The sequence below is a fragment of the Jaculus jaculus genome, chromosome 10 (genome assembly GCF_020740685.1).
Source record: "Jaculus jaculus isolate mJacJac1 chromosome 10, mJacJac1.mat.Y.cur, whole genome shotgun sequence".
Classification (NCBI taxonomy): Eukaryota; Metazoa; Chordata; class Mammalia; order Rodentia; family Dipodidae; genus Jaculus; species Jaculus jaculus.
In genome coordinates, this window is record NC_059111.1 from 77,231,379 (window position 1) to 77,258,390 (window position 27,012).

The following is a 27,012-nucleotide window of genomic DNA, read 5'->3' on the forward strand; positions in this document are numbered from 1 at the left end:
GTTTAGAAATATTAGCTTGTCTTGGGGTCTCCCAAGGAGCAAACGACAGAACTGGGGTTTGCATTCATATTTCTTGAATTCAAATCCCATGAATTTCACTGAATTACCATGTTTCTCACACTAACCTTTTTATTAAATACCAAAATACTTTTCATGATAGAGATTGTTTCTATCATGTGGCATACAGATAGATATCTACAAAGTTCTTTTAACCTTTTACAAGCATCTGAAAATTAATTTGAAGAAATCATTATTTTCCCCTAATTATTCTATTATCTTATTTTTTGTACATGATTATGTCATATATAATAAAATAGCTTATATCTATTTTTATTCCTCCTGGCTTGAAATCAGTACCTCTTCTCTTCTATAATCGCAGACTGCAAGTGTCCACCTTGTGATATCTATGCTTTTTTTGTCTGTTTGTTGGCTTTTAAAATAATTGCATATGCAAAGCTAATAATAATGTATTCTGTAAGTCATTGCTCCTCATGTGCTCTTGGGTAGGTATTGAATGAAAAGGGATTCAGTCCTCCAGCTGTGTAATTTTTTTGTTTTAGGGTCCAAGGAGATCCTAAACCTCAAAGAAATCTTAGAAATAGCAGTGTGATGTGGTCATCCCTTCCCCCAACCTTAGCTATTCTGTAAGCAGGGGAGACACATTTCAGTTCTTCTCTCATAAATCAAGTCCTCCAGCTCTTTAATCTCTTTTCTCTGTCATTCTCTAAATTCCCTCCAATATGTGAATAAGGGCCCTTGCCCTCCCTAGACCTAACCAACAAGTTGTCATTTCAGGCCCCAAAGTGACCTATGAGATTTATGTGCCTCTATGCTGAATTACCCTGTGTGGCTGACCTGGATCGATGGCTTGCTCATACTGCCTCTAGAAATATCACAAAGATAGTGTTCATCCATTTTTCCTCTTAGATTCCAGCTTCACACTATAAAGAAGTCTCTCCTTCTGGCTCCTTTTCCTAGAATAATATCTGACCTACCCATCTGCTGAAATCCATGATAATTTAATGTAAGGAAAGGCTGTTTGCAAAATGTTCAAGACTGTTTTTCTAAAAAGTCACACAGCTATTATTATTGCTAGCTGTTCTTTGTCTATAAGAACAATAGTAATAGGTTTTGATAGTTCTCTCCTTGTTTAATAAATAGATGTGCTCAGTAAGAGATGCTAAAAGGAAACTTTACTCATGTCTGCACTTCTTTCCCAAGGCTAGTGATTGGTTTCTTCCATAAAACATTGATGTGTGAAACATTCCTAATAGTAACTTCAATTTACTATGTCAAATTGAATATTTTTTAAAATCTCATATAACTATATAAATATTCAAAGCAATGTAACTATACTCTCAAGTGAACGAAGGTCATGCAGCATCTTAGGGAATTTCTTTGAAAATGAATTTACATGTGTGCAGGATTCAAGTGTGCAAGAAGAATGAAACTGCTCAATTCAAATAGTAAAAGAAATATACTGACCCTAAGCTAGTACATCAGATCTCTAGTGATGGTATTTTTAAAGCCTGTGGTGACTTTTTTTGGGAGGGGGGGTTTCTAGGTAGGGTCTCACTCTAGCTCAGGCTGACCTGGAATTCACTCTGTAGTCTCAGGGTGGCCTTGAACTCATGGCAATCCTCCTACCTCTGCCTCCCGAGTGCTGGCGTTAAAAGCGTGCACCACCACACCCAGCTTTGTGGTGTCATTTTTAAAGTGAAGCCAGGGTTGAGAATTACTGTGATAGGCAGTGTTAAACAGCGTAACCACCACTAGGCTGCTAAACTCTAAGCTGCTTTCTTTTCACCAAATGTCCATATTCCTGGAGACAGTAATAAGATGTCATGCAATATAAAAATGCGAACAAGAGTCTCTTTCAGGAAGGGAGGAGGATACTTAATAGGTTGATATTGTATATATGTAATCACAATGTTTGTAATGGGGAGGTAATATGATTGAGAATGGAATTTCAAACGGGAAAGTGTGGGGGTGGGGAGGGAGGGAATTACCATGGGATATGTTTTATAATCATGGAAAATGTTAATAAAAATAAAAAAAAATAAAAAAATAAAAAAAAGAGTCTCTTTCATTTTCTCAAAGATCCAAGCTGATATAAATGCTCTATCCTATCATCCCTGCCTAATCAGTGCCCTGAAATGGTCATATTTCCTTTCAGCCAGCCATAAAAATGAGCATCATAAAATCTCATGACTTAGTAAACATCGTGGTCCACATTTGCAGTGTATTTATATTCCTTCAAAATTGTGAAGATTTAACCTTTTTTGTTTTTTCCTTCCAGGGAAATGATATTGACCCTGAAGCAGTTAAAGGAGAAGTTTTAAAAGTTGGAAATAAGAGCTGTGAGAATATACATTCATATCCTGAAGCTGTTTTATGCACGGTCCCCAATGACCTGCTGAAGTTGAACAGTGAGCTAAATATAGAGGTGGGGTTCCTGTAAGCCTTTCATGATGTAAATAAAGGTGCTGGTGTAATCATGTCATTCGTAGGCTTAAAATAAATCATTAAAGCTCATTTGAGCACTGACTGTGGCTCATCAGCTCAGCCTTAGTTCCTAGTTATGATTTGAAAAATGGTGAGCTTTTTTTTTTAAAAAAACACACTAGTCCCTTCTCTAGGGGTAAGCTAAAATTTACAGTAATTGAACACATGTAAGAACGTCCCTTCCTCTACTTTTCACCAAGCCAGCATGCCAGAGCCAGTGTCCTACTGCCTATGTTAGTGATCACTAATGCATGGAACCCCGTAAGTAAAAGGTGACATACCCACTGGGAAGAGTAAAGTGAGGATTCTTATAGTTTTATAGTCCTTCTTTCATGTAGATAGGAAGTCAGGGTTGTTTTTTTTTTTCCATCATTTTTAAGTTTATCATGCAATAGCTCACATGGCCTACAAATTCACCCATTTAAAGAGTAAGTTCTGTGGGGTTTGGTCTGTGGCATCATTAATTTCTTTGAATTGTGTCAAAACATACATATAATATAAAATTTCTTGACCATTTAAAATGTATAATTCAGTAGTGTGAGTTAGATTCATGATGTGTGGTAGCCATCGTTGCTAATTCTAAAAGCTTCTCGTCACTGCAAAGCTAGGAAGTCTCTGAGCAGTAAAGCTGTGCCCTCCCTCTCCCAGCTCCCTTAACCTCTGAGCTTCTTTCTTTCTCCATCAATTTGCTGTTCTAGCTATTTCATGTAAGTGAAATCATATAATAGCTATCCTTTTGCATCTTGCTTATTTTAGTTAGCAAATATTTTTGAGATTCATTCCTTGTTATGCCTGAATAATACTTCATGATGTGTATAGTATATTTTGCTCACCCAAGAATGAGAGTGAGTGGTTTGCAGAAGGTTCTTGAGATCTTTAAAAAGGTAAGAAACAGGAATTACAAAATCCAAAACTGAATCTTAATTCTGAGTTGGAATTTTATAAGTATTAATCCTAAAAGTCAGAAAACATTAAAACTAGAATGGGCCGGGTATGGTGGCACATGCCTTTAATCCCAGCACTTGGGAGGCAGAGCTAGGAGGATTGCTGTGAGTTCAAGGCCACCCTGAAACTACATAGTGATTTCCAGGTCACCCTGGGCTAGAGTGAGACCCTACCTCAAAAAAAATAAATAAATAAATAAATAAAACAACAAAAAATGCTAGAATGGACCTCATATATTTCTTCTACGTATTAAAACTGAAATAAAGATATTCTGATACTTAATTATCCAATAATAATAGTATGTTATTTGCCTGTTATGGGAAATCTCTGCTATCCACATTAATTCTCTCTAGTTAGACAGAATCAACTTCATACTATTTATTCATAACTCAGTAGTATTGTAATATTTTCTATGTCTGTCATGCTTACCATACCTCAGTTCCTCAAGATCACAGACTACATTTTATTAGCCTAAGTATCAGAGAAATACTGTAGGGATTCATAGTCCCCAGTTATTTGAGCACAAAGCATAACTTGAGGCATTTCTTACTACTATGAAGGCAATACTGCCACTTCTAGAATGGTGATCACCAGATGCTATTTGGGGACCAGAAAAACTGAGATTCCAAGTAGAAAGTAAACTTTACATCTGTCATGGTCAAATTTTGACTTTTCCTTCTCGGTTGTTTCTAGTGGAAGCAAGCAGTCTCCTCAACTCTCCTTGGAAAAGTCATAGTGCAACCAGATCAGAATTTCACAGGATTGATCATCGCTGTTGTCTCAATATCAATAATACTTTTGTTGTTACTTGGGCTGTTCCTGTGGCTGAAAAAGAGAAAACAAATTAAAGGTACATTTTTTTTTATTATTGTTTAAGATGTTACCTTAAAAATACAGTGATACAGTTTAACGTTGTCATGGAGCCGTGTGTTATTGTCTAATATGTACTCATAAAACTCTTGCTTTCTGAACACCCAATCAAAGTCTACAAGGACCTGCAATAGCCAAGTCTTTAACAAGCTCTTTCTTTCTTTCTCTGTTTTAAGATCTGGGCAGTGAATTAGTTCGCTATGATGCAAGAGTACATACTCCTCATTTGGATAGGCTTGTAAGTGCCCGAAGTGTAAGTCCAACTACAGAGATGGTTTCAAATGAATCTGTAGACTACCGAGCTACTTTTCCAGAAGGTATATTTCAGTTTATTGTTCTGAGAAATACCTATACATATGCCTCTGTGGGTTTTGCATTGTGTCTCTTTGCTCTTTCCATTTTTATTCAAATAGAAAAGAAGCATTGACCTCTACCAGAGGAGTATTTAACTTGATTTAGAATTACAGTGAACTCATGTAGATAACATATTGTAATTTGAGCCATCTGTGAGCTCTTCTCACACACCCCAAGAAAAGCTAATTTTAATATCATCTAAACAAAACAACTATTTTTCCTATTTCAGAGCAATGCTAAGAAACTGTGAAACTCTCTTTAACATCTTAAGAAGTTAGGTTGTAATTCATTTTTATTTAAATATAAGTTGAAAATAGTACATTTTAGCCAGTTGAATCCCAAACATCTGAATTATAGCATTGGTAATCTTTCAAATTAATATCAAGGAACATAGACTGTTGGTTACAACACTGCATCACTTGAATATATTTTGAGACTTATTCAAGAAATTGTCAATTATGCAACCAGACAAGGAGAAACAATATCATCTGCTTTACAAAATATTAGGCTTAATAATGGTCTGGCTGTCCAGAGCATTTCACACTATTTTATTTAAAAATCTCTTGGACAAAGCAAAATATCTGCATTGTATCAGGTCCTTTATCTTTAGAAGTTACAGGACATGAGTCAAGTCCAGGCATTTCCCTGGTTGAATATTTACCACTGGACAAGTAAAGTGAGTCACAGTTGTAGAACCTGAAGACGCAAGGGGACACTTCATATTTTAAGTTTCCCATTTTTTGAGGCTTATGTTAGTTCTAAGGAGATTACTGCCTCTGCCTACATGATTCTGTCCTCCTATACAAATCCACTCCCTCAACAACATGGACAAATCAAACCTAGTTTGTACTTAAACAACTCACTTGTAGTTACACTTCATATTTGGTAGCTCTAATCTGAGATTATTTAGATTCACAAATAATCTCTTTTAAAAATGATTCCCTAGGGGCTAGAGAGATGGATTAGCAGTTAAGGCATTTACCTGCAAAGACAAAGGATCATGGTTCTACTCTCCAGGACCCACATAAACCAGATGCACAAGGGGGCACATGCATCTGGAGTTCATTTGCAGTGGCTAGAGGTCCTAGCTCACTCGCTCTCTCGCTCGCTCTCTCGCTTTCTCTCTCAAATAAAATATATTTTAAAGAAATGATTTCCTAATATTTCTCATCCCTTTCTCACCAAACTTCCATCATGCTGGCAAAGAAAGCACAAGCTTCTTTTTTTCTGCCTGCTGTGAAACTTGGAGACATGAAAAGATGAAATGAAGAGAGCTGTCCAGAGGGAGGAACATGAGAATACACAGCTTGAGCTTAACTATCTCTATAGCTGGCAGGAATAGTCTAACAGCTTTTTCCATGGAGACTTAGAGTCCTCTGGGCTGGTCCAATCAAGGTCCTACAAAGATGTTCTAAATTGCCTTCTCTGCATAATTGAACTTAACTAAAGGCTCAGTAGAGCTTTCCCTCCAGAAGAGCTTTGAGTTGTTTTTTATAATGCCCTACATCCCTGAGAACTTAGAGGTCTGCTTTCCAGATATTAAAAACTGGGAAGTGAGAGTGACAAAGCTAAGTTTAGAGAGCCTCATTTTCATCCATATCCCCTGGGCCAAGTGTGGAGAACCTGACTCCTTGTAATAAGGGAGCAGCCATGAATCAGTCTTCCTCTCTCCTCACCCACATTTCGTGTGCTCCTTGGATGTTCCTGATTCTTCCCTTAAGATGCATCTGACTTATTTATAGCTACTGATAATTATGACTAGGTTACCCCCAAAAATTCCTGAGTGCATTTCTGAGACTTACTGCTCTTGCCATATATGTATTTTTAACCAAATTATAGACTGTGGAAAAATACTAAAAATGCTTAAGTGATATTAGAAATAGCCATCTTTAGTTTCTTCTCTTATGTTCTGATTCTCTTGTCTGTTTGCAAACAAACAATATCATCTGTCAGTGCCCCTCCTAGGACCCCTCCTTCATTACGTACTACGTTTCAGTAACTTCATTGGGGTGTCTTCCCATGAGCTGCTGGGATGATGACATCTTTGATGTGTGTGGGCTCCTGTGGGAATGCAAAAGCAGCTGGTGGCTTCTCCTGCCTCATTTGGTATTAAGAAATATTCTTAGCACAGCAACCCTTTAACCTTGAAATGAAAAGGCTTTCTCTTTGCAAAGGGAGCCTCTCTTGCCTGAAGCTGTCAGAGAAATTGGTTTATAAGAAGAGCATACAAGGAAAACTAGTCATATGCCCTCAAAAAGAAAATGGGTTTATATTAACTCAGGCCTAGGCTCCCTGATCTAGGCAGCCCATAACAGTCTTTGGCCTTCAACATAAGGTGAGCTTACCAGCCACGTACAAAACTTCCAGTTCTGAAAATGTAGTCATGATCTATTTTGAATGATATATAATTTTATGTACAGGTTGAGCTTCAGTGGCCCAAAATTCTGAAATCCAAAATGATTATAAAAATGCATGCTAAACAGAGACATTACCTCCTCCCCATAAATGATGGTTAACCCCATAATGCACGATCCACATTCCCCAAAGAGGAGAGTCCCTTCGGAGGAGGGAGGACAAGTAGGAGGCTAATGATGGTACCAACATGGCTATATACACAGTGTTTACATAGCTAATAAAAAAAAAAACCCATGCTAGGGCTGGAGGGATAGCTTGGTGGTTAAGGCGTTTGCTTGCAAAGCCAAAGGACCTTGGTTCAATTCCCAAGGACCCATGTTAGCAAGGTGCACAGGGGGCACATGCATCTGGAGTTCATTTACAGAGGCTAGAGGCCTTGGTGTGCCCATTCTGTCATACACACACTCTCTCTCTCTTTCTCTGTCAAATAAATAAATAAATGAGAATAAAATATATTTTTAAATCCATGCTAAGGGCTGGAGAGAGACCTTAGTGGTTAAGGCACTTACATGCAAAGCCTAAGGACTCAGGTTCAATTCTCCAGTACCAACATCATAAACCAGATATATATCATGGTACATACATGAAGTTAATTAGTAGGGGCTAGAGGCCCTAGCATATCCATTCTCTCTTTCTCTCTCTCCCTCCCTCTCTCTCTCTCTCAAATAAATAACAATAAAATAATTTTTTAGAAATCCATGCCAAGCATCAGGTCAGGGCTTTAAACATTCAGTATTTGCAAGCATTTCAGATTTCAAATGGTCACATCATAGATATTCAACCACTGAAGTCCATGCCAGGATTCCAAAATCTGAGAAATTCTAACATCCAAAACACTTCTATCACAAGCATTTTTTAATTTTTTTATTATTTTTATTTATTTATTAGAGTAAGAATGAGAGAGAGAGATAGAGAGAGCAAGAATGGGTGCACCAAAACCTGTAGCCATTGCAAAAAGTCTCCAGACACATGTGCCACCTTGTGCATCTGGATTACTTGGGATCTAGGGAATTAAACATGGGTCCTAGGGCTTTGCAGACAAGCTCCTGAGCCACATCTCCAGTTCCATAAGATTTTTTTAAAAGAGGATACTCTACCTATATATAATTACATATATTTAACTACTCATATATTTTGTTTGTCCAGGAATCCATATAGGTTTTGCATAATAGTAATTATTTCCAATAACATACACTAGTTTTTTTTCTTAAAAATCATCTTTTCATTTCCTTACATTTGAACATGATTTTTTTAAATATATATTTATTTATTTATGTGGTGAGGGTTGGGGGAGAGAATGGGTGTGCCAGGGCCTCCAGACAGTGCAAACTAACTCCAGATGTGCATCTGTCTTACATGGGTTCTGGGGGGTTGAACTTAGGTCCCAGGCCTTGCAGGCCAAGTGCCTGAACCGCTAAGCCAACTCTCCAGCCCTTGAACATGATTTTTGTAGGATTAGGCTTCACTACCCTTGCTACTTCTGATACTTAAAGATGAAATATATTTAAAAATAAAACTTGGAGGCCTGGTATAGTGGCTCACACCTTTAACCCCAGCACTCAGGAGATTGAGGTAGGAGGATCTCTGTGAGTTCAACACCAGCCTGAGACTACATAGTGAATTCCAGGTCAGCCTGGGATACAGCAAGATCCTATCTCAAAAAAAAAAAAAAAAAAAATCAAAAAATAAAGTAAAAATAAAATTTGGGCTGGAAGGATTTCTCAGTGGGTAAAGGCACTTGCTTATAAACCCTGTTGGCCCAGGTTCAATTTCCCAGTGTACCCATGTAAAGCAGATGTCCAGAGTGGTGCATCTCTCTGGAGTTTGTTTGCAGTGGCAGGAGGCCTTGATGTGCCCATACTTTCTCTTTCTGTCTGTCTGTCTGTCTGTCTGTCTGTCTCTCTCTCTCTCTCTCTCTCTCTCTCTCTCTCTCCTTCTCTCTCTCCCCCTCTTGCCTTCTCTCTCTTTCTCTCTCGTTCTCCCCTCTCTCATCTCTCAAATAAATAAATAATAAAATAAAATTCAAACTTAGTTTTTTGTTATTAATGTAAAAATGTCTCAGGAAATGAATAAATAAGCAAATACTTTCAAAGCTAAAATTTCTAAACATTTTGGAAAATATTTGCATGTATGTCAATATCTTTTCCTCATTCATTACCATTTGTCCCAAACCTTTTACTGTACCAATGGTCTCATTCAATGATAAAACTACTATATCTTTGATTTTAAAAATCTATACCTTCCTATTAATTCCTTAGGCTGCCTCTGGTGCTGGCCCCTGTTTCAGTGTTGTATCTGTTTGCTTTGCCTTGCAGACCAGTTTCCTAACTCCTCTCAGAACGGATCATGCAGACAAGTTCAGTATTCTCACACAGACCTGTCCCCCATCCTAACTAGTGGGGATTCTGATATATCCAGTCCATTACTGCAAAACACCGTCCACATTGACCTCAGCGCTCTAAATCCAGAGCTGGTCCAAGCAGTGCAGCATGTAGTGATCGGGCCTAGCAGCCTGATTGTACATTTCAATGAAGTCATAGGAAGAGGTAAGTGTTTCCACTTGAGCTTTCTGTTAAATACAATTTTCCACTAAGCATTTTATCTCCTGCCTTTGCAGATGAGAGGCCTAAACTATGGTGAGGACCACTGACAGAACACTGATCATGAATGTGCTTGATAGCTATTTGGCAGAAATATAGACCTGCAAATCATAGCTACAGGAATATATCAAAAACAAATCACATTCATTCATCTTTACATTCACTGTTTCTTGGAGAGTGTCATTTGCTTCCTCTGGAAAAAAAAAAAAAGAAAGAAAAACATTCTTTTAAGTTTCAACACTTTCACTCCTAACTCCCTTCAATTTTTCTTACCCTAAGAACAGTGACATGGTTTCTAGCAAGGCTTGTGCACTGCTGGACAGCATCAGAAGACAAGGGTTTATAGCATTCTTGGGTTGGAAGCAACATATATCATTTCAGCAATGCACTCCAATTTCTTTCTTCAAAGAGGAATGAATATTTGTAATAAGCTACCCAGAGCAACAATAGCAGCCAGCATAAACAGTATTGGAGGAAATATGTAGCAGGAAAAGAAACCAACCAGAAGCCAGGAAATGAACTCCACTCTTCCCTTCCCTTTAATATTGAGTGGCCTCTGATTTCTTTCATTCTATATGTGCAACAAGAGGTAAGACAGGCCTCTGCCTGCATGATGCAAGAGAAACTGATAAAATTACTGGCCTTCTGCAAACAAGAGGCTTTCACAGTGTCTATGCATTCCTTTGTCACACTCCAGAGTAGCATCCTAAGTGTGTGCACTACTCCTTCCTGAAAAGTGGCTTCCCTATGTTTAACAACCATGTTTCTGTTATATTATTATTTTATAAATTCCAATAATTGTACCAAGTTTAGCATGGATAGCCTCACTAATTGTGTTCTAATGCTACCCATGGTGAAATTAAAACAGTTTTTTGTGGGGGAGGGGTCTCAAAGTAAGGTCTCACTCTAGCCCAGCCAGACCTAGAACTCTCACTCTGTAGTCCCAGGTTGGCCTTGAACTCACAATGATCCTCTTACCTTTGCCTCCTAAATTCTTGGATTAAAGGCATATGCCACCACACCCAGCTATAGAACAGGTATTTATCATGAAAAAAGGTGCTAAAATTAGTGATTATTTCTCTGAACTAATAGTCTTTGGTGAGTTATCAGTATTAATCATTGCTTATTTATGTTTCTTCTCACAAGAGTGTGAGTTGTCATGAACATGGGTTTTATTTTATTCATCTTTGTGTCACCAGAGGGTAGCTTCAGGCCTAACACTCACATACTGGGCACCCAGGATATCTTAGTGGCTGGGTGAATTAACTAAATAACTTACGCAGCTATCAGACATTTGGCACCTCTGGGAAAAATTACTGCCACTGGATGAAAGGCTTCCATTGGGGAAATGATGTGGGTAAAGCCAGAGGGAAATGCATGAAATGAGTCAGAGTGAATATGCTTCATTTAGACAACTGTCTTTCAATTTATGCCAACCTGGCTTACATATTAACCAATGACTAATGGGGGAAATCCTTATTTAATAATACTAATCTTATTTATAATGGTTTACTGGAATATAGGGAGCTTATTTTGTTATTTTATTCATGGGGGTTAAAATATTATTTTCATATTTTTAAAATATTTCTTGAACCTTAAAATAACTTCCTTATAGAAAAGCTATTCCAATTTTCAGTGGCTCTATAAATGATTCAGTATTTCGTTATACTAGCTAGCTGGTAAGAACAGTCATATTACCTATAGTTTTACCATGTAATAAATAATCATGTTGCTAACACCCTGGAGAGGAATGCATTCCATCTGTAAGTATACAGAAGCATGCATGTAATAAACATACTAGGGTTGTTAATCAAAATGTCAGAAACAATGTACCTTTTTGCCATTTAGAAAAAAGGAGATGAAGGTCATTGAAAGGCTTAATAAACAACTTTTGCATAATTAAGCATCATATATCTCTGATCAAATTTTCTTTCACAAAGGGCATTTTGGCTGTGTTTATCATGGGACTCTGTTGGACAATGATGGCAAGAAAATTCACTGTGCTGTGAAATCCTTGAATAGTAAGTTACAGTGCACTTAACAGTAAAGGACACTTGTGGTCTGCAAATTAAACAATAGCCTACAATAAAATGCTTATCTACATTTTCCCTTGTGAGGAAAAACTATCTACTGCTGAAATTATGGCTCTAAGGTTGAAAATTTGTTTGGCCTATTCCCTCTGAAATTAGCCCATAGAGACCTCATAAGAGTGTAGGAGAAATGAAGTTCTTGGATGTACTCTCATTTAACTACTTTGAACTTACAATATTTGTTTGACAAGTGATATTTATGGGAACTATTAGAAGCATGTTGGCACATACCATAGTAATGACTCCTTTTACCCAGAGGAATCACAGTAATTATTTTTTAACCACAACTTCCATGAAATAGAGAAAAATGAAATTATACAAACTGGAGAGGAATATGCTGGCAGAAAATTGAAAATTCATAAGTATGGTAATACCTCATTTATCTGCATGTTTAGGGGATGAGGTGTCCCACATAAATGAATTTCCTTGGAAAAATGAAATTTGCCCCTTTTTTAATGCTGAAACATTTTTTAAGATTTTAGCTATTACCAAGAAAAAATCTTTTTAAGATGAAATGTTCATTCTGTTTAAGAACAAAAGAATGCTTCCAAATATAAACTTGGTCTTTATTGATGACCCAGAGCCATAATTATGGTAATAAATTACTATATTGTACAAGCCAGTATTCTCCACATACTAGAGTGTTCTTGGATCCATCCTTGTTGACATATCTCACATGTTTGCTTTTCCTACTCCCATTTCAAATTTCCTACTTATAATTTGCAGCTTCAAAAACGTTAGCCAACTATATAACAGATTTATATTGGAATTAATAAGCTTTGACTGCACAAATGGGAGTTTTCTCTGCAAGGTACTCCATTGCCAGAACTGCTCTCGCCTTTTAAAATATGAATCTAATCTCTGTGGTGAGCACTGTTCTGTGTGGGTTTTGTCAGAAGTCTCACCACAAACAGAGACAGTCTATGTGAAATCTAACTACAGGGGAATTAAGTCAGGTCAATAAGTTTGCTTCACAGGGGAGCAATACCACCATTTGTAGTCAGAACAATCCTAACACCAAGAAATCTTTCTGTCCTTGATATGTGTTCATTACTTTTCAATCCACTTAGACTTCCATTATCTTCTCCAGGTCTCAGAATGCACTGCATTTGTAAAAGACTGCCAACATTGCCACGAACACTAAAAAGATAATAGCCAAAGTCATAAATTAGCGCTGTTAACGCTTCACCGGTGCTAGCTAGCATCACGCCCTCAGGATGTCTCTCTGGACATGATGAGAAACTACCATACTAAAACAGACCTGCTCAGTTGGGAATGTAGCCCAGCTTAGCATGTGCAAGGCCTTGGGTTCAATAACCAGTACCAAGGGGATAATAAAAAAAGCTACTTATATAGCATATGGTATTTGGCCCTGAAATACTCACAGCTCAGCAACCAGTAAACTCTGGCCTACCAGCTGTTTTCATAAGTAACGTTTAAGTGACACGGCCACTACTTTCTGCTTACTTACTGCGTTCAGGCTTCAGTAGTAGAAGTTCTTGCAGTGGATACTACACAGCCCATTAAGCTAACGTATTTACTCCCTGACCCATTTCAGATTGTTCCTTGGACACTCAATACAAAAATGGAGTGTCCTGCTTCTCTGTTTTTTTCTCTGTGAGACAGTAGGAGACCAGCCATTTGCTGGACTCTGTTTGACAAAAGAGGTTATTGGTGGTGACTTAAGTGCAATGTGACTTTGTTGGTGTTCAAAGTCTGGGGTATTAGCACACTGAGTTCTTTATCTAATCAAGGAGCCTCCAACACAAAGTCTTTCTCTGGTCTTCTTCTGCTTCTCAGATCCTTGTTCTCCTTTCTCCCTCAAGGTAGGCTATCTACACTAGAATTCCTCTTCAGCATGACAGATCATAGAGCAACTAAAACCCCTCTCCATAAAATCACACTGTGAAATATTATTCTAATCCTCCTCATTCTAATTTGGAGCTGACTGGTCACAAAGAAATTTTCTGGCCTACCTTGTCTGGTAGCCAATCCATAAGACCCTCATTCCAGAAGGGATCCCGCTTTGCACTGAGGAACATGCCAGCATAACAATTTCACACTAAGCAAAGAGGAGCTGGAGAGAGATAGCAGGAAGTGGGGCCAGATTATAAAACCTTAAAGCCCATCCCCATTCATCCAGTGCCTCCACCAAGGCTCCACCGCTTAAAGGTTCTGCCACCTTCCCAAACGCCAGGTTCAGTATTCAAAAAAGACCACGGGGGATATTTTGCAAAGTACCACAGACCCTTTGAATTTTAATCTTTCTTTTTGCTCTGCCTTTCTAAATGTGACAAAAGCATTTATTGTCCCCAATAGTTAATGTATCACCCCTCAATTTCTCAGGAATCACTGACATAGAGGAAGTTTCCCAGTTTCTAACTGAAGGAATCATCATGAAAGATTTTAGCCATCCCAATGTTCTCTCACTCTTGGGAATCTGCCTTCGCAGTGAAGGGTCTCCACTGGTGGTTCTGCCATACATGAAGCATGGAGATCTTCGAAATTTTATTCGCAATGAAACCCATGTAAGTATGTTACTAAGCTTTGCTAATCCCTGAACTAGCTGTAAGCCAGCCATCCCTTAAACATGTGCCTTTATGTCTTATAGGAAGCTATTATAAACCCAGCCCTGGCTTATAGACTATACCAATATTCTGTCTTAAAAGGAAGTAGAAGAGGGGAGAGAATAAGTAAATTATTGCTTATATTGATTACATGTTGAAATAATATTTCAGATAGGCTAGATGGAACATATATTGTGAAAATTATTTTTACCTATTTCCTATTACTTTTTTTAAAAGCCAATGAGAAATTTTTAAATCTACATGTGGCTTATTTTACATGTCTACTAAGTGGTATTGTACTAGACAATGTATGAATAAATAATAGACATATATATATACACATACATATTTATCTGTATATACATATATATATATGTGTGTGTGTGTGTGTATAAACATACATGTAATTAGAGTGTGTGATCATGAGAGTTCAGTTGAGATAGTGTGTGCATTGTTTTACCTATGGCTCCAACACACCTAAGCATTCAGCACATAGGCTTTTGGTAACTATTTGTCAAATAAATGAGTTTAGGGTTACAAAAGAGGATCACAGATGAGTGGGAGCTTTCTTAATGACATTTATAGCAGGACATCATGGTTTAGTAAGCTTGACCAGGCCAGGGAGGGGGAAGGAATGAGGAGCTCCTAGAACTAAATTCACTTTATGCCCTCACTTTTCTGCTTGACTACTTCTGCCCAGGGCCTGTGGGAGTGAACAAAGTGGCTTTGCTCTTGATCAAAAACAACCTTATAAGCATGAAGTCAAGTTCTCAAGGAAAATAAGGTCTAGGACAGTAAAGAAACATTTTGTTGATCAAATAAAAGAACAAAATACTCTCTGAAAGTGAACTTTTATGGATAAGGTGAATTTATATTACAAAAGACAAAGTTGTCCTGACAGATGTCATTTTAATTCTTGTCATTTCTCTGATGAGCTAATCAGCTTGGCTATGCTACCTTCTCTACCGTAAAGCATGGAAGACTTTCCCTGTTGTCCATGCTGTACCTGGCCTTTTATAAACCCAAAGAGTCAATACAGGTGCCTAACGCAGGAGTCTTAAGGAGGAACCTCGAGCACAGACCCTGGCTATTGGCAGGCTGTGGATATTAGCAGGCCTACAGATCTCGCTGACTTCCCAGTGACTGTATCCTGGGATCACAAGCTCCATAGTGGCTGCAGAAGAACTGCCTCTTCCTGGCCATTGCCAGGGTTGTCTGTCACAGTGACAACTGTGAATTCAGACCTGATTCTTACAGCTACTGAAGTGTTTTTCATGCTTGCAGCATTATGTAGATGGACTTCATAGAGAATAGGATAGGTATCTTCTTCTGTTTGGTGCTCCAAGACTGCGGGGACTGTTGAGCTGTCCATCAATCCCAATAGCAGAGCTTCCAGTGTGACTGACTTCAGTACTATATAACCTTGGAGAGAGCAGACTTACATTAAAATTCTAACTCTCTATTTAGCCTGTTAGTGGTTTGGGGTGATTGACTTCTCCCTGAACCTCCTGTACCTACTGTGTTCATGACATTTTGACATCTGACATCTCTTCTTGTTGTGGGGTTGAGAGCAGACCTGGGCCTGGATGAGCTTAGAACTCCCCTAGCCAGTGACTCTCAACTCTCAGGTTCTTGTATATTATTAGCAAATAAATGAAAAAGATAGACACAAAGAATGGTAAATTATGAAAGATTTATTTTGAGAGTCCAAATTAGAGAAAAGAACTGAAGAGAGTGTTTAGTGGTTAAGGCGCTTGCCAGTGAAGCCTAAGAACCCAGGTTGGAGTCCCCAGTACCCATATAAGCCAGATGTACATGGTGGTGCATGCATCTGTAGTTCATTTGCAGTGGCCAGAAGCCCTGGCACACTCATTCTCCTCCCCCTGCTCGCTCGCTCTCTCTCTCTCTCTCTCTCTCTCTCTCTCTCTCTCTCTCTCTCTCTCTCTCTCTGTCTGTCCTTCCCTCCCTCCCTCTTTCTCTTAATCCTTCTCAATAAATAAATAACTAAAAATAAAATATTTAAAAAATAAGAGAGAAGAAAAGAAAAACATAATTCCCAACATAAGAAGGATTTCACCCTCCTGGCTAGGAAGGATGTCAAAAAGGAAAAACTGAGAAAGTCACATGGCAACTTGGATCTGGTCTTGTTATGGATCAAGCATCCAGCTGAGATGTGCCTCATTGCCAAGTTCAGTTGTACAAGGAGGACTATGATTGGTTGGTGGGCCCAAGAGGAGAACTCAGACTCACAAAGGGCCTACAAGTGTGTGTGGGCAGAGGCGGGTGGTGCAAGCCCACAAAAAGTTAATGAGGATAAGAGGGGTGTCTCTGCTGACAGTCTCAAACAAGATCAGCATCCTGGTCTCACCAGGGCAGAGCAGCAGCCATGTTCTTTTGGACCAGTGTCCCTAGCTGACTACTTGCAAATAGAAGCTACCTTACTCCTAAACTCGGTCATTCTTAGGGTTAACTCACAACCTGCAAATCTAGAGCCCATACCCCAGCTGCCCTCTTTATCACACTCTCATACTCTGGGGTCACTACCCACCCACCCTAATCACCCCAGGGCCAGGCACAGGACAACCTTGTACCCCAAGGCTTGCTGAAATTATTCAAGGTAGCCAAGCCTAAGCCTGCTTACCTTGCCTCATTGTTCCTTTCTTGGGAAACCGCAAAAAGGTTCTTGACCATAATAGTTTCCCCTTGCTGCATCCTTACTATCCTGTGTTTCCCCATACATATGGACCTACATGCATGGTATGCTGCCTCCTCTTGTAAACTGAGAGAAACAAACTATCTTTTCAGTGGGAACTGTCTTCTGATGGGTCCATCTCAAAATACCGAAGAGAAGACCTACATTTTAATAACACTTCCATTTCCCCAACTGAAAAATAGAGCCTATAACAGAATAAGTATAAATTAGCTAAAAGAAAAAAAAAATTTAAAGAAAATTTAGCCTGGTGCTTTGTATGGGGTAATACTTAACAAATACTGTGGCCATCCACACAGTTATTATTTGACAAGATAATGTATATAAACATTGCAGGAGATCAGAGCTAGAACATTGGGTGCTTGGTTTATGCTTTCCAACTCTCTTTGATTTCAGAACCCAACTGTAAAAGATCTTATAGGATTTGGTCTTCAAGTAGCCAAAGGCATGAAATATCTTGCAAGCAAAAAGTTTGTCCACAGAGACTTAGCTGCAAGGAACTGTATGTAAGTATGAGAATCTCTATGTAACCAAAAGAATCTTTGAGCCCACAATCCAAATTAGGTGAGAGTTTGTTTCCCACTATTCAATACTAGTGAGGATGTTTGCTCTTCTAATGCAAAAATCCCTTATTTTCTTGATGCTATAAATTGATGTGTAAGACCCTGGGATGTGGGTGGGGTGTTCAGGTTTAATCAAACTAAGCATTTAAAAGTTTGCCCCACAGGGGGTCTTAAACAGCTGTTGTATACTTTTCTTGGTCCTTCCCACCAGCAGCCCCCAGTGTTGTGGTTTCACACTGCATTAGTGATTGAGAGGGAGAATTTGATCTTCATCATTTTACAGTGAAAAGAAGAAGGCTGGTAACAGAAATACCAATATAGAGTAACTTCCCAGGAGTAGATTTAAAGTCAGGCTGCAGAAGCTCTACCAGAAATGGTATTTGGGAATGAATATACAAAGAACTTTTATTTGTGTCTGGCTGCCTGACTGTATAACAACAATGGTCAACAGTTTATAATTGATTCGGTGCTTTCCCTCGCATGACGCTGATTCATGGCTCCTGGTATGTGTGAATGAAAGAGGCCTGCTATTAGTTTTCTACCTAGGTTTTAGTCAGTGTAACACCATTAAACAAGAACTTAAACAAAGGCTACATAGCCCTGGTTAACAGAAAATGATATATTTTTTAGCTGCTCTGCTGTGTATCCTATTACCTCAGTAGTGGGATATATGAGTTTCATGTAAAGACTACCCTATTTGACATGAGAAAAGTAAAATAATGCCTCTCCCACAGAATGGAGTATTGTTAATAAGATAACCAGTAATGATTGGTGACTGCGTTGGGTAGTCCTAATGGCTTATGTTGCAACTAAAGAAAGTGGGAATGGAGCCAGTTTAGGTCTTCTACAGACTTAAATTAAAGCAAAAAGGATTTTCGTGTGCTGTGTCATTCACGTTTCTCCTCTCTCCTCACCCTGTTGAATTTGTAATGTAAATGTCACATATCTTAATCAAAAGTCCCACTGTTATTGAGTGTTAGTCAATAGGCCAGAGGAAATTATGGCTTTCTAGTATCAAAGTCACTTTTTCAAAAAAGAAAAAATCTATAGATATTCTGCATTCTCATATATTATCCTACTTCTGTCAGTAATAATTTTTCTCCTTTCTGTAGGTTGGACGAAAAGTTCACTGTCAAGGTTGCTGATTTTGGTCTTGCTAGAGATATGTATGATAAAGAATACTATAGTGTACACAACAAGACAGGAGCCAAGCTGCCAGTGAAGTGGATGGCTCTGGAGAGTCTGCAAACCCAGAAGTTTACCACCAAGTCAGATGTGGTAATGTGCTTCTAATTCCTGAATTTCTGCTCTTTTGCCTTCAGACCCATAGTCTTATAGCAACATATTTTTTTTAAATATCAATACTAACATGTGAGCTAGAGTTGATCATCTAATTGCCCATAGTTTATGTTCATATCTTGTTTGTTCAAAAGCATTTGTGGATGAAAGCACTGTATATCTCCAACCCCTAATTACCTCTTAGAGGCCCCATGTCCAAACACCATCACACAGCAGAGGCCAAGGCTGGGGATTTGCTTATGAGAGTTCCTATGGAATTACGAAGAAAAACCTACACACATGAAGTGAGGGAGAAGAACAGAGAGGCCAGAGACCAAAGGACAGACTACCTTGGGAATCATAGAAAGCATTCAGTCTTGGGGTTTATAATGGAGGTCCAACATGATCAGCTTCTTGGATCTAAGACTTCATTGTAACTGAGAGAAAGAGAAGGGAGACAGAGAGAAAGTAAATGAGAGATAAAAGACATAGACATAGAGAAAGGAAGAGGTACATGCACCAGCGACAGAAAGAGGTGGAGAGAGGGAGGAGAAAGAGGGGGATGCATACTCCTATGACAGTAGAACCAGAACAAAAGCAAGGGGAGCAGGGAGTGGGTATTACGGGAAAAAGCAAGAGGCTGCTCAGCAAGGGAGAAGCCTTGGGTGGTGTGCAGAGATGGAGGCTAGAGCGGGGGAGGTAGCCTTCCCTCCTCTTAGCCCAGAGCTGTACTCAGTTACCATATCAAGGCAGTACCATAGTCCAGAGTTAACATGACCAGGTGAACAAAAATAGAAATAAAACATTCCAAAATATGGGCTAGTCAGCAGGTCCACTGTTTGTCACTGGATGAAAAGGGGCTTGGAGTCAGGACTTGAATGCCTAGAATGTCTAAAGTATGTTCCAGGGCCTGGGTGCTGACAGAAACAGAGCGTATACTTATTCTAGTTACATGTAACAATCAAAAACTTGCAATGTCCTCTCTCTATCTATCTCTATCTCTGTGTCTCACTCACTCTCTCTCTTAAAATAGTTTGCTTTATAAAAAAAAAAAAGGAGGGGACTGGAGAAATGGCTTAGCAGTTAAGTTAAGGTGCCTGCCTGCCAAACCAATGGACTCAGGTTTGATTCCCCAGGACCCACATAAGCCAGATGCACAAGGGGCGCATGCATTTGGAGATTGTTTGCAGTGGCTAAAGGCTCTGGCATGCCCATTCTCTCTCTCTCTCTCTCTCTCTCTCTCTCTCTCTCGCCTCCCCTCTCTCTCTTTCTCTCTCTCGCCTCCCCCCTCTCTCTTTCTGTCTAAACAATTAAATAGATATTTTACAAAAGAAATTGCAGCTGGGTGTGGTGGTGCACACCTTTAATCCCAGAAATAGGGAGGCAGAGGTGGGCGGATCGCCATGAGTTCAAGGCCACTCTGAGACTACATTGTGAATTCCAGGTCAGCCTGGGCTAGAGTGAGACCGTACCACAAAAAAAAAAAAAAAAGCAATGTCTGGATTTTTCCTTCCTTAACGATAATAACCAAAAGGAAAAAGTACAAACCTGCAGTACCAACACACAAAATAGAGAGAAAATAATGTTCGTGGAGGGTATGAACATGAAAGCTGACAGCTATTGGGACATGACAGGGGACAGGAAAATGTGGAAGATTGTGAGAAGTCATCTCACAACAAGATGAGGTTTGGACTCTGGTGGTTAGTCAAAGAAATTGTCATCTAGTTTCTGTTAAGAAGTGGAGGAAATACTGGAGAGTAAGACAGGTGACTGGCTGTTTTTAGTAAATGTGTCTCAGGTCATAGCAGAAAGATAAGACTTCAGTGCTCGTGAGTCCTAAGAGAAAGAAGAGAATGTGGTAGCACATGATAGAGCTTGAGGTCCGGGATTCTGATTCTGAAAGAGTGTAAAAGAAGTGCATGTTAGAGAGGCAGGTGGGGACATATTGTCAAAGGAGGTAGGCATAAAGTGAGGAGGATTATCTATCCTCAGAGAGTATGCTGTGTGTCCAGGCTTGGCTCTTGGTCTGTTGATGAAAGGTGGAGCCAACTCTTAATAACCCAGTAACAAGGAGACCAAATAACCTATTTAAGAGAAAAAATAGGCACAGGATCTGAATGGGCATTTGACCAAGTAGATGTATGAATCACTAGTTAATACACACATGAAACCATGCCCACACACAGACTTATAGGTGAATGATTTCAGTAATATGCTTAATAAGAGTACCAAGCCAGGAATAATCCTAATGTCCCTCCACTGCTGAATGGATAAACAACATGTGGTATGTCTGAAGAATGGAATTATGCCTTTCCACAGGGAAAAGGAACTACGAGATATGCTATAGTACAGATAAACCTCACAAACATTATGTACAGTGAAAGAAGGTAGAGTCAAGGGATCGAATAGTCAATGATTCTATTTGTATTGATATTTAATGATACTACTTCTAGAAGTAGAAAGAACTGTGGAGAAAGAGAACAGATAGTGGTTGTTCAGCACATCAGGAAATCTTTGGAGAAGCTATGAGTTCCTAGTCTTCAAGAACTCCACCCAAGGTACATAGCCTCCTGTGTCCCTTGGCTTAGCCTGTCCAGAGATTAATCTTTTTGCCAATTTGCTTGATATCCATATCTCTCCTTTCCTTTTTCTTTTAAAAATGGTCTTATGAACCACACATGTTGTTGTTGCTGGCAAGTAAATATTTTTAGGTTGATCCCTCCGACTGTACAAAGAACAAAGTACATATTAAGAATCCAATTGCCACCAAAGTAGAAGGCCAAGTGTTTGAAAATCTGGAAGACAGATTAAGCCAAGACAAATTATTGGCAAAATCCTAGTGTCAAGATATCTTTTTAATATTGTATTTTAAGACACGCACTATTTGTCTAATTTAGTCCTGTAGTCAATTGATATCTATACTATTATTAGGCAGGGACCCTTGAAGATGTTTCTTAATATTGTCCCATATAAGGTCAATTTTATTTCAAAGATGTGGGGTTGGGATGAAGAAATGACTCAGTGGTTAAGTTGCTTGTCTGCAAAGCCTAAGGACCCAGGCTTGATTCCCCAGCACACACATAAAGCCAGATGCACAAGGTGAGACACGCGTCTGCAGCTCATTTGCAGTGGCTGGAGGCCCTGGTCCGTCCATTCTGTCTCCCTCTGTTTTTCTCTGTCTCAAATAAGTATGTAAATAAATTAAATATTTTTGTTAAAAATATGTAGGACCACAAATATGAACGTATGCCTCAAATCATAACTTAAAATGGCCTGGAACCAAGTGGCATAAAAATAGGTGTTTAATATTATAGCTGATTTTTTAAGTTGTACTCAGGTTAGCAGATTTTGTCTATCTCGTGTTGTATAGAAAGGGCACTTGTTACATTAGACACAGTTTTATCTGCAAAGTTTATTGCTTGAGTAGATGAGATGACTTTTGTCACTGCAATGACAGAAGCAGCTAGGGTAAAAACAGCAGTGACTGTAGTGGCTATGAGCATACCAAAATCCATTTAGGTCTGTTGAAGTATTATACTACTTTATTCATTATAGTAAAAGCCATGAACTCTCGTTAAGGCTCAGTGTAATTTACTAGGATTAGGTATAGGCCTCTCATCACATAATTATATTTTTATTTTAAAAAATCAGGTAATATAGGCAGCAGAGTAGCAGCTGGAAAAGCACAGACTATGGAACAGAATTTCTTTCTGTGTAATATTAAAAGGGCCAATAAGAAAGACATATGGATGGGGAGTGCAAAGATGAATTGATCCAGTGTGGTAACAATAAAAAGTAAGTAGAGACATTTTTTTACTTTTGCATATTTATTTCACCACACTGAATAAACTTAAAAGGTGGTCTGTTTTGGACCTTTGCTTAAAAAACAATGGAGACTGTATAGCCCTCTTTCTCCCATAGAAAAGAGTCATTGTTAGATACTATTTAGCCATTAACAGAAGTATGGACAGACAAGGAACTGATATGTTTATCACGAGTCTAACATTTAGGCCACAATCAATAATATAATAATTTCCCAGTCTGGGAATGTGTCCTATAGAGCCCTGGTACATTTCCCATGGGATCTCTTGATACTCAGGATGAGGGTCGGTATGAAATGAGCAGCAGGGTAGGAGGCTGAAACAAATAATTTCTTTGCCATGTGTATAACTACCCATAACCAAAAATTCAGCTTGGCTTGTTTTTAAATGGACCCAAGCCTATAGCTTGAGGGTAAGACATAAACTAGAACCCATGTATATAAGCAAATGAGTACACCAATAATTAATTTTTGAGGGTGAGATGTGGGTTAGATTAAATTGGCTATTAATTTTAGAAGGCTATATGCCTCCTAGCCAGGAAGTGACTTTATTGAAAATCGGGGGGTGGTGGTGGCTGGAGAGATGGTCTAGCAGTTAAGAAACTTGCCCACGAAGCCTAAGGACCCAGGTTGGACTCTTCAAATACCATGTAAGCCAGACGTTCAAGATCACAAAGTCTGGGGCTCAAGGCCCTGGCATGCCTGTTCTCGCTCTTGCTCTCGCTCTCAATTTCACTCTTTCACATTAAAAACAAAAAGTCCAGTCAGTTGGGCTTGCCTCAAAAATAAAAACTAAACAAAGAAAATGGGGAAAGGCAGATCCATCCACGTAACACGTTCCCATAAAGTGAGGCCAGCAATGAAGGCCCAGTATGCATTCCCTTTTCCCCCTTTTCCCCAGGGTAATACATGACCACACAGGAGACGACAGCCTTCACGTCCGCAGGCACAGTAGCAGGACTTTAGGTTGACCTGACGGTCAGAACCACATCAGGCTGACGGGACATTTTCTTCAGGCTCTGTCAGGCCTCGGGGGGTCTTTCTGGTCTGTGGCAGAGGAAGAGGGCTGGGCAGGATTGATTTGGGTTATTCTGAGTGTGAGCGGCCACAAAACCATTTTTTGTGGGGGGAGGAGTTAAGGTACGGTGGTGCTGTAGCCCAGGCTGGCCTGGGATCCACTGTGGAGTCTCAGGGTGACGTCAAACTCACAGTGATCCTACTGCCTCTGCCTCCTGACTGCAGAGATTAAAGGTGTGCACTATAATGCCTAGCAAAACCATCTTTTTGAACATTAAAAAGAAAAATAGGAAGTAATGATAGTAGCACGTGGTTTCCTCCTGGATAACTTTGGTCTCATTTTTATCTAAATATGTCATTTTTAATTGAAAACATACTTTATATTTGTAATCTTATCTCTTTATATTGAATGATCTCTTTTTAATATTACTTTATTATCGTTATTATTGTTATAATTTAGAAATTAAAATGAAAACCTAGGAAGCTGTATTTTAAAGAAAGTATAAGAGTTATAAATATAGACAAAATATGTTAACACACATAAAGCCAAAAGCTTACAACAGATGAATTATTTCAAATATATTTATAAGCTTAACTTTAGAATTTATTATCATTTTAAAGCTTATCCATGTACTCTTAAACATTTAATAGACGTAAATTTAGTTACACACAAAGACAACTACATGAAACATAAACACAGAACAACATAACAAGTGGCTGGTGATAAAGAATATAGGTGATATTTAATTTATGTGAGTACTCATTTATGTGTCAGTGTTACTGTATCTGTAGTATAAACAATACACATACACCCTTAGTCACAAAGACCTCTGTAAAGGCCAAATAAAGTCTGTAGGGTTTTTTGTTTGTTTGTTTGTTTGTTTGTTTGTTGAGGCAAGCCCAACTGACTTGCATTTTTTTATGGGAGAGAGTGAGTGAGAGAGAAAAAAAAAATGGGCATGCCACAGCCTTAATGGCATATAGATTTAGGTATGTAAGTGGAAGACCTGATTGGTGAGTAAATTTGGAGGCTGAACCTTAGGGTCAGCCCATCTGGGTCAGCCCACCTCGGGAGTGCAGTGGACTGTGGGCAGCAGGGGGCGCTGTAGATGACTCTCTGTCAGATGAATGTCATTTCTTGTGGTAGCATCTCATGGTTCTCTTTGAGCCTCAGTCCCTAACTGAAACTGCCTTAAAAAGCTGGCATTTGCCAGGCGTGGTGGCACAGGCCTTTAGTCCCTGTACTCGGGAGGCAGACTTAGGAGGATTGCCATGAGTTCGAGGCCACCCTGAGACTCCATAGTGAATTCCAGGTCAGCCTGGACTAGAGTGAGACCCTACCTCGAAAAAAAAAAAAAAAAAAAAAGTTGGCATTCTCCTAGTGTCCTTCCGTACACCACTGGGATGCCAGACTGGAAATTTCTCTTCTGTAGAAATGCCAGTGCTATTTCTTTCCCTCGTCACTGAAAGACACTGCATTGTACACATAAAGGCTGACCCGAGCCATCAGGCCCAATGTTGCTTTAGCAGACAGTTCCTGATTACATGGAAAGTTTTGAGCAAAGTTTCACTTCAAAGACAATCTTTTGAATGTTGACTTGGATCATTTCCAAGAGCATGTAAATAGGCCATGCTTATACAGAGCCCTACAAGCAAGAACGCGCCTGCTTATGAATAGAGAGATACTCTTCTCAGCCAGTGCCTGGGTGGAGTTCGGCTCCACCTCATACTCTAAGTCCATTCAAACAAGACTGGAGTCACTCCTCCTGAAATGACTCAGCCAACACCATGTAGTGCCTTGCATTTAACACAGGTTCTTCGTTAAAGTCGCATGTTCATTCTTACTCATTTAATACAGCTGGCTTTTCTCAGCCCTCATCCTGTCTCATCTCTCAGAAGCATTTAACATTGTCCCCCAGCCCTGCCTTCTTGAAATGTCCTGGAAATCACTGATTTTATTAACTCTATGTTTTTTAATTACATAGAATTTTACATAAATGGAATCCTTGTCAGCAGTTCTCTGATCCTGTTCTTTCACTGAAAAAAAAAAATGCATTTGGGAGTATCCATCTTGTTTTATCAATAGCTTCAATGTATCAGTCAATCTTTGATCTCTTTATTGTGTTAAAAACACATAAAATATGTCATTTTATCCATATTTAATTGTACAGTACAGTAGAGTTAACTACATGAACCTTGTACTACAACAGATCTCAGCAACTTTCCTTCTAACAAAACTGAAACAATACCCCTGAACAAGAACTCTTCCTTTCCCCTTACTGTAGCACTCAGCAACAATCTTTCTACTTTTTGTCTTTAAGGATTCAACTACTATAGATGTCTCATATATATAAATTTTGCAGTACTGTTCTTTTGTTACTAATTTGTTTCACTGAGCATAATATTCTCAAGGGTTACCCATTCTGTATATATATATATATTGTCTTTTTTGAGGCAGGGTCTCCTTGTAGGCCAGGCTGACCTGGACCCCACTCTGTAGCTCCAGGCTGGCCTTGAACTCATGGCGATCCTCCCACCTCTGCCTCATAAGTGCTGGGATTAAAGGTGTGTGGCACCACGCCCAGCAAGGGTTATCCATTCTTTAGAAGATGACACCTTCTTTTCTATGGCTGAGTGTTTTTTTAAATATTTACTTATTTATGAGAGAAAGAGGTAGAGAGAGAGAGAGAGAGAGAGAGAATGGGTGCACCAGAGCCTGTAGCAACTGCAGAACTCCAGACGTGTGTGCCACCATGTGCATCTGGCTTATGTGGATGCTTAGGCTTTGCAGGCAAGTGTCTCAACCTCTGAGCAATCTCTCCAGCCCGGAAATACTTTTTGAAGGATGTGATGCCTATGTATGTTATGCCATATGTCAGACACTCTTCTGCCACCTAACTCGAAAGAAGCCCTACAGGCTTCCATGTTCCATATTCTATAGCATATGTCACCTGTTCTTATCACACTCCTCCACCTGTGGGCCAGTTTCTACTTTTTGCCTTCAGCATGTGGTTACAGTTTCCAGTCATGTCCCATCAACTTCAGTTTAGCCCACCTCTACCACACAGTCCTGTTTCAACCTTATCTCCCCCTTCTTCTCACCTACACTGCAGATCCAAGAGTGTCACTTACAGTAGGAGTGATTCAATTACCATATATGTACTTTTTTTTTTTTCCTCAAACAGTGGTGCTTGAGATAGTCTCACTATACAGCCCAGACTGGCCGCAAACTCGATCCTCATACCTCAGCCTCTCAAGTACTGGAATTATAATCATGT

At 39.2% G+C, this 27,012-nt stretch overlaps 1 protein-coding gene across 2 annotated transcripts in view; it reads left to right on the plus strand.

Moving 5' to 3' along the window:
* Met (MET proto-oncogene, receptor tyrosine kinase) overlaps positions 1-27,012 on the plus strand; it is a 124,690-nt gene that overhangs the window by 92,695 nt on the left and 4,983 nt on the right. For both annotated transcript variants that reach the window (XM_045160175.1, XM_045160174.1), the window contains 8 exons: positions 2,300-2,446; positions 4,144-4,300; positions 4,497-4,637; positions 9,405-9,635; positions 11,630-11,710; positions 14,126-14,307; positions 17,453-17,562; positions 18,732-18,897. In XM_045160175.1, the coding sequence (XP_045016110.1) occupies positions 2,300-2,446; positions 4,144-4,300; positions 4,497-4,637; positions 9,405-9,635; positions 11,630-11,710; positions 14,126-14,307; positions 17,453-17,562; positions 18,732-18,897 (1,215 nt within the window). The remainder of the gene's footprint in view (positions 1-2,299; positions 2,447-4,143; positions 4,301-4,496; positions 4,638-9,404; positions 9,636-11,629; positions 11,711-14,125; positions 14,308-17,452; positions 17,563-18,731; positions 18,898-27,012) is intronic.